General features: G+C 48.6%; 1 protein-coding gene across 1 annotated transcript in view; it reads left to right on the top strand.

Annotated features, from left to right (window-relative positions):
* Nucleotides 1-8,707, top strand: part of ABCA3 (ATP binding cassette subfamily A member 3) — a 92,969-nt gene that overhangs the window by 17,216 nt on the left and 67,046 nt on the right. The window contains exons 4-5 of the mRNA XM_015419928.1: nucleotides 2,590-2,755; nucleotides 8,466-8,707. The exon at nucleotides 8,466-8,707 is cut by the window's right edge and continues 13 nt beyond it. Coding sequence (XP_015275414.1) covers nucleotides 2,590-2,755; nucleotides 8,466-8,707 — 408 coding nt within the window. The remainder of the gene's footprint in view (nucleotides 1-2,589; nucleotides 2,756-8,465) is intronic.

The raw sequence follows: 8,707 nt of genomic DNA, 5'->3' as shown, positions 1-8,707 counted from the left end.
CCCACATGGGAACTGTGCATGGGTAGGTCTTTCTTCAGCGCAGGCTCATATCCAATGTTCCCTCTAAGCTGTGGAGTCTTGTGAGCAAAAATTCTACTCTGTGAGCTACTGGCATTAAAGTTGTGAGCGAGGGATTTGGCTACTGCATAAATCAGTGTGCTCGAGAGCCCTCCTTCCTGAGCTAAGACTAGAGATGTGAAGACCCGGAAAAAAAATCGGAAAAATTCGGCGGGAAACCGGTTTTTTCCCGGTTTTTTCCTGAAGCCTTTTTTGTTTTTTTTCCGAAAAAATGGAAAAATTGAAAAAAGAAAAGAAAAGAAAAAAATTGATTATGGAACGTTTTATTTTAACATGATGAATACAATATTTTAAGACCAGGTGTTCAAATATTTTCCAAAACATTTCTAAAATATATATATATGGTATCAGATTGATCTAATTTCTGTGCACTGAGGACAAGCAAGTCCTAGGTTACAAACTGAACTCTCCAATGCAAGAACAAAGATGCATTTCTTCCTTTAGGAGGGGCGATGGTCAGAAGAAAATAAAAAAGTTTCAGTTTTGTTTTTGCATGTGGGTGGGTATTCTGTAATAATTGTTTGGATACACTATATTTTTAATATGCTAGTTGTGATAATTTCATGCCAGGTAAAAATGTCCATAGTCATATTTTATGTTCCTAAAGTAACAGAATGACTTTCAAACTAGAAAAGACAAAAGAAATGCCAATGTAGCATTTTTTTCAATTTTTCCGAAAATTTCCGTTTTTTCCCGAGCTTCAAAATTTCCGGAAATTTTACATCTCTAGCTAAGACAAAAATCTGTGACCCGGAGACTAAAAAACTGTGAGCTAGCTCACTCTAACTCAGCTTAGAGGGAACACTGCTCATATCCCTCCCTCCATCCCCGCTATGAGCCCGAGGGATTCCCGTTTGAGGTCCTGTTCTCCAGGGACAGCCTCAGGAAACTGAGGAAGCGAGGCGCACTCACACACACTCCCGGCACTGTTAGTCGGGAAAGCACCTCACACTGTCAGGAGTTTCTGGAACACCAGGGGTTGGCCTGAACACGTGTCGCGCCAATGTGTGTCTGCATGGAAGAACACTTGATGAACCATCAGTTAGAGGTTCAGGTGGGTAGTCGTGTTGGTCTGAAGCAGCAGAACAAAGTTTGAGTCCAGTGATCAGCAGCAAAGTATTACCTGTTTTTATCAGGGCTATTTTTGGGCAGGAACGCACAGGAACGGAGTCCCGGCTGGCTCCCAAGTTGGCCACGCCCAGCAGGATCTCATTAGCATAACAGGCCACACCCAACAGCAGAAACTCATTTGGATTGGCTACATTAGGGGTGTGTGGCCTAACATGCAAAGGAGTCCCTGCTACAAAAAAGGCCCTGGGTTTTGACAACAAACAAGGTAAACAGAATAAGAAGCAAAAGGTGGGTGTGGCTGGATGACCACACTTCTGGTAACATGGGGGTGCGGCCTAATGTGCTAAGGAGCTGTGCTGTCAGGGGTGTGGCCAAATAGGCTAATGAGTTCCTGCTGTTGGGTGTGGCCTATTATGCTAATGAGTTCCTGCTGGGCTTTTTCTACGAAAAGAGCCCTGGTTTTTATTGTTTTAACATTTGTATGTCGCCAGAGCCTGCTTCAGCATTTTTGGTTATTCAGAGCAATAGAAATGCCGACCCATGACAACATTGCCTGGCTTTTGGTTCTGCAAAAGCTGGACAATGATTGGGTGGGAAAGGGCCATGCTCTGGTCCCCACCCGTATGGACCTTGAATGCACTCACTCACTTGGCAACGTGGGATTTCACCATGGGGGAAGATTCCCGCAATAAAGTTAATGAAACGTAAAGACCCCCAAAACTGACCTGTGCAATGGATGCTTATGGGCAGGGCTTTCTTTGTAGAAAAAGCCCAGCAGGAACTCATTAGCATAATAGGCCACACCCAACAGCAGGAGCACATTAGCATATTGGGCCACACCCCTGACAGAGCAGCTCATTAGTATATTAGGCCACACTCCCACGTTACCAGAAGTGTTGTCATCCAGCCACACCCACCTTTTGCTTCTTATTCTGTTTACCTTGTTTGTTGTCAATACCCAGGGCTTTTTTTGTAGCAGGAACCCTTTGCATGTTAGGCCACACCCCCCCTAATGTAGCCAATCCTAATAAGTTCCTGCTGTTGGGTGTGGCCTATTATGCTAATGCGTTCCTGCTGGGCGTGGCCAACTCGGGAGCCAGCCGGAACCGTTCCTGTGCGTTCCTGCCCAAAAATAGCCCTGCTTATGGGTATCCACTGTACATGCCTGTAGGAATGGTTTTCCGTGTTGCCTTGGTGAGCATCCACTTGAAGACAAGAACAAAAACTATGTCATATCCTTTTTTCTAGCCAAAACATATTGACACAAAACATTGTGCAAGCTGTGGAACCCACCAGAATTCTGCATCAGATTGGATGTTACGAGATTTTTAAAAGACAGAAGGTTGGGGCACAGATTTTTCAGGCCGTACATCCATGCGGGCCTTCCCTCCTTCTCTCACGCTATTTCTCCTGGTTCAGGGCCTGCCTTTTGCATTATAGGTTAGTTACCGGCTGAGGTTCAAGTACAGCCCCCGGAACGCCCCTCGGAGTGAGCAGACAGGCCTGAACCCCAACATCGATCGCGACTGGCACACCAGCTACCTCTTCCCACTGTTCCAGTTGCCGGGGCCCAGGGAACCCAAGTATGATGATGGAGGGACACCAGGTAGGTAGGACCTTGGCTACGTCTTCTTGTGGCAGGATGGGCGTTATTCTCGCTGGGGGTCACCAGATGTGGGGGCTGCTCTAAATAAGATACGTGGACAGATGAAGCTGCCTTATACTAAATCAGACCATTGGTGCATCAAGATCAGTATTGTTTGCTCTGACCGGCAGGAGCGCTCCAGGGTCTTAGGCAGAGATCTTTCATTATCGCTTCTTACCTGATCTTTTAAACGGGAAACACCAGGGATTGAACCTGAGACCTTGTGCATGCCAAGCAGATGCTCTACCACTGAGCATCGATCCATCCATCCCCGTCGATCCATCCATCCAAGCCAGCACTATCTTCAGCGACAACCAATCAAATGCCAGACAGGGGACAAGGCAGTGATCCATGAGGGGGATATCTTCATCTACAACCAGTCAAATGCCACACAGGAATGAAGGGGAGATACACTCTGTATACAGCCATTGTGGCTAATCGCTACCAAGGAGCACCGATCCTACATGAACAAGAGTAATCCTTTGATCAGGAGGAATCATGTTGCCGCCCCACTGCTGATGCTGATCAAACGACACGTGATTTTGAGAAATCAATTAATACATCCCATATCGGGCTTTTTAAGGGTAAATAGCATCTAGCGGGGTGGTGGGGGTACCACACCTATGCCATTTTCCCCAATCTCAGCTTCCCCCCTCTGAGCTGTGTGGGGAATGGTACCAGTTTGGTGTAGTGGTTAAGCGTGCGGACTCTAATCTGGTTTGATTCCCCACTCCTCTACATGCAGCTGCTGGTGGGACCTTGGGTCAGTCACAAGTTCTCGCAGAGCTGTTCTCTCAAGAGCAGTCCTCGAAAGAGCTCTCTCAGCCCCACCTACCTCACTGGGTGTCTCTTGTGGGGAGAGGAAGGGAAGGAGCTTATAAACCGCTTTGAGACTGCGAGTGAAGGGCAGGCTATAAATCCAATCTCTTCCTCCTCATTTATGTTAACTCCAAGGAGCAAACAGCAACTCTGGAGGGGCCGGTCATGCTAAGGCAAAACGGTATGGGTCTGTGTTCCTGGGCCGAGTTTGAATTCTTCCCAATCCCAACCCTCCCAGCAGAGGCCCCTTTTCACCCTGTTGTCAGGTTCAATAGAGCAGTTGCAGTCCACAACGATTCATAAGAATAGATTGCTTTATTACAAGTCACTATTGATACACTTTCATGGTCATTGTCAGGAGTGAAACTCAAAGCCAAGCATGTACAGATATAGACAGTTCAAACAAAAAGGGTTAGCCAATGAATACAGTTTGCGCTCAGCAGGATTCGAGCGGGAGAAAACCAAGGCGGGAGATAGCTTTCAGCCGTTTGGTTCACACCAGCCAGATTAGGAACAGCCCTAGCAACAGTTCTCACAGTCTTATCAACTACAAAGGCAGCAAAACATTCCAAAGTCCAAACAAACGGCAAAACGCACTGGGAGGATGAAAACAGAGAAATGCCGGCTAGTCCCCCCCCCCATCATACAGCAGGTAGGTTACACAGAGCATACCCAGAATACAAATGGCAGTTTACTGACACCTGTTCACCCATGGGAGGATCTGTTAACGGAACTCCCATCTTGTTTGACCCTAAGTGGCAACCGTAGTAGGCAGGAAAGTCCTTTGCCTTGAGTAGCAAAGTGATCCAAGAAACAAACAGCTCTAGCCTAATAGGTGGTCCAGCAAATGGATCAGTCTCCATCAGCATCTTTTCTCACAGGCAGCCGCCTTTCTCCTAGGGCTGGTGAAGCTCTTTGAGCAAAATTTTAACCGTGCCCGTGGATGCACGTGCCAATATCTCTTGCTGAGGGCATTGGTGCAAACCGAGTGTCTCGCTGGCCTAGATCAGAAGATCGCCTTTCCATCTGCCTGCTGATTTTTGTGTATTCAGGCAACATGCCATAGTTGTAGGGTCTGCCTTTCTGAAGCCACTTGAGTTGTCTCATCCTTTACACCAGAGGCACTGGCGGCCGAACGTGTTTAATTACCGGTCGAACCAGTCGCTGGAGTTGCAGAACTGAAGTGCCTGCCAGAGTCCAGGCTTGGGACATTATTTTCCTGATCGTCCTCTCGTAATTGAAACATGCAGCGGGGGGTGGGGGGGTTGGAATTATTCTGCCTGGCGTGTGCATATTGTCTGGTGATGGCACATTCTCTTTCTCGCTGCAGATTGCCTGGAGTTGGCTGCAAAATGTTAATGGAGCTGCGGTGGCTCAAGTGGAGCTGTGGTGGCTCAAGTGGTTAAGACGCTGAACTGCAGGCTGTGGAAGGTCGGTAGTTCAGCAGTTCGAGACCCGAGTTGCCACATGACGGAGTGAGCTCCCGTCTCTAGTTCCATCTCCTGCCAACCTAGCAGTTCGAAAGCAAGAAATTGCAAGTAGATAAATAGGTACCACTTCGGTGGGAAGGGAACAGCGTTCCGTGCGCCTCGGCGTCTAGTCATGCCAGCCACATGACCACGGAAACGTCTTCAGACAGCGCTGGCTCTTCGGCTTTGAAACGGAGATGAGCACCGCAACCCTAGAGTCAGACTCAACTGGCTTTCGAGCAAGGGAACCTTTACCTTTACCTTTTTACAGGGTGTCAGGGGGAGAAGAGCTGAAAATATGTGCTTGTATGTTGTAGGAATTGGGTTAGGTTCTCCAAAGGTTTGGTTTCCCCAGGGAGCACTGCTGGGCTTCTAAATTTCATGTTCATGGGCGGGTGCAACATTAGATGCGCCATAAGAGACTGGCCTTAATTTTCAGGCTTGCTTGAGGAACGGAGGCTTGTAATTCTAAAGCTATGGAATCCTTGAGGGCTGTAGCTGGAAAACACCATGAATGGGATGTGTTATGCAGACTTAGACCACGTGAATGCATTTGCCTCATGTGTATGCCTTGGTTGGGGCGCAAATGTTTTGCTTGTTTTATTTCGTTACAGTTGATTTGTCAGCAACTGGATAATGAGGAGCAATAATTTTGTAGGACAGCGTGAGGCAGGGATCGGGAGGAACCCAGGTGCGGTGGGGCGTGCAGAAATCCCCCCCCAACCGCGTGTGGGCAAATTGCCTCCGGGAGCGTCCCGAGAGAGTGACCACCATTCGCGCCGCCAAAACCGGAAGTCCTTTCTGCCTGTTCTTTAGCTGAAACCAGCAGGATGTTTTTCTGACTTCTCTGTAACCGTGATGCCTCCAGCTGATCTCTAGAGAAGGAGAGGTATACAATTCCCTGAGTAAATAAATAATATCCTGGAGGGAAAGTGGATATTCTCAAGATGTTACCGTAAGGGAGAGATTCCAGGGGTGGGATTTCAGAATAGCAGGCTCAGCTAACGAAGGGGACCTTTGACTCTCAGAAGCTTCTGCCCATCTAAGGTCCTCCTGGGCTCAAATCGAGCTCTTCTCCTGTATACCCCCATGGATGCCTTCTGAGACTAGGTGCAACTCAAAAAACCACAACAGTTTTCATGAAGACTTCACATAAGGAATGGGTGTTAAGCACCCTGCCCCCCAAAAATGGGGGAGGCACTTCTGAATCAGATGACGAAACCCCAGCCTGCGCTGTAGTTTCCTTTCAAGATGAAGTGAGGGAGGTATTATACAGACTTACAGTCAGGGGTCGTTTCGTAGAAAAAGAGCTAGGGGAACTCATTAGCATAACTCATTAGCATATGCCACACACCCTGACATCACCAGAAGTGTGTCATAAGGCCACACCTAGGAAGCCCCGCGAAGGCCCTCCCTGGCCCCAGGCAGGCAGGGGTGGGGAGAGGTGGGGAGGAAGCAACTTACCCTCCCTCTTCTCCTGCCTCCTCCTGGCTGAATGAGGGCTGGAAGCGGGGCGGCCGGAAGCAGGGGGCGGGGCTTCGTCATATGCCCCGCCCCCTGCACCTCACCCGGGGGAACTGCGATCCCCCGCGATCCCCCCCGAAATGACCTCTGCTTACAGTACAATTCTATACAGTGTTACACCTGAGACCATTGATTTCAGTGGACTTAGAAGTGTATAACCCTGTTTAAGACGGCACTGTTACTTGGGCAATTTGGAAAGCGCTAAATTGGGATAAATGAAATGTTTTCTACAAAGGGAAGGCTCTTACGGGTTGTCAGTGCTGCCTCTGCGAATCCCAGGAGATTCTGAGGGTGGTGGCTGGGGTGAGTGGGATTTGAGGAAGATGTGATGTCACATCTCGGTTGAAGCTCTAGGAGTTTCCTCTAATGTCTGTAGTAAAGACCATAGAGACATGTGGAAAGTCCTACAGCAGTGATGGCGAACCTTTTAGAGACCGAGTGCCCAAACTGCGACCCAAAAACCACTTATTTATCGCAAAGTGCCAACACGGCCATTTAACCTGAATACTGAGGTTCTACTTTAGAAAAAACGACTCAGACATTAACTTAAGATGATCCAAACAAAGTAAGGAAAGCCATCCCAAATGCTTTCATTTACTTAAAATTATTTGGCAGAGGATTCGACACTTTAATGATGGTCTGGGCCTGGCTGGGGCGATGGCATGTGTGCCCACAGAGAGGGCTCTGAGTGCCACCTCTGGCACCCGTGCCATAGGTTCGCCACCACTGTCTTACAGCATCACTGGAGGTCATTTTTCTGGTAAAAAAAAAATATTCTGCTCCTCAGTTGCTCAAGGGCAGGGGTTTACCCACCATGGACAAGTAAATGGCAGGCTTAAGAAATAAGGTGGGAAAAGGTTACAAGAAAACAAGCAGGATCACACATGCAATAAATTGTCAGAATCAGTTTATTTTAATACCTACTAGAATGATTCATGGATTAATTGCTCTGATTAACGGTTGCAGACCGAACATGACTGTGTTCTCTTTGCCAGTTCACGAGGGATGTTCTTTCCACTGGGATGGATAGACACTCCATCTTTGATGAAAGATCTTCTTTCCCCCTCTTCATAATACTTGAGCTCAGGAGTGCCCAGTGAAGGTGACAGGCAATAGGTATAGAACAGACAAAAGGAAATATTTCTCAATTGAACAGGTAAATCACATTGTGGAATCCACCACCTGTTGAGGTGGCGATGGCCATGAGCACAGATGGCTTTAAAAGGATGCTAAATAGATTCATGGAGGAAAGGGACGCCAGCGGCTACTAGTGACGAAAGGGAACTTCCATATTCAGAGGCAGTCAGCCTCTGAAACCCAGTGCTAGGAAGCAACGCCAGGGCAGGGCCTGTTTGTTGTTCCTCCGTGGCAACTGGTTGGCAAATGTGTGAGACAGGATGCTGGACTACATGGACCTCTGGTCTAATCCAGCAGGGCTCTTCTTACGTTCTTATGTAAAGGTAAAGGTTCCCTTGCTCGAAAGCCAGTTGAATCTGACTCTAGGGTTGCGGTTCTCATCTCCATTTCCAAGCCGAAGAGCCAGCGCTGTCCGAAGACGTTTCCGTGGTCATGTGGCCGGCATGACTAAACACCAAGGCGCACGGAACGCTGTTCCCTTCCCACCGAAGTGGTCCCTATTTATCTACTTGCAATTTCTTGCTTTCGAACGGCTAGGTTGGCAGGAGCTGGAACTAGAGACGGGAGCTCACCCTGTCTTGCGGCACCCGGGTCTTGAACCGCTGAACTACTGACCTTCCACAGCCTGCAGTTCAGCATCTTAACCACTTGAGCCACCACAGCTCCTTATGACACCTCTCTAAGTATAGTCCTTTCTGCCTCCCCGTTCTTACTTTTCTCAGGCTACTCCCGGGAAGGCTTCCTCGCTGTGCAGCACGCTGTGGACAAGGCCATCATCCGGTACCACGCTGACGATTCCGCAGCTGACCTCCTCGAGAGGATCACCGTGGTTGTCCGGCGCTTCCCCTACCCGCCCTACGTCAACGACCTCTTCCCCCTGGCCATCCAGAACCAGCTGCCCTTGCTACTCATGCTCAGCTTCACCTATACCTCGCTCAACATTGTGCGCGCCGTGGTGCACGAG

This window comes from Gekko japonicus, unplaced genomic scaffold (genome assembly GCF_001447785.1).
Source record: "Gekko japonicus isolate JY-2015 unplaced genomic scaffold, Gekko_japonicus_V1.1 scaffold3722, whole genome shotgun sequence".
NCBI classification, from domain to species: Eukaryota; Metazoa; Chordata; class Lepidosauria; order Squamata; family Gekkonidae; genus Gekko; species Gekko japonicus.
The sequence above is the reverse complement of the archived record's forward strand: the minus strand, read 5'-3'. Positions and strand labels throughout refer to the sequence as shown.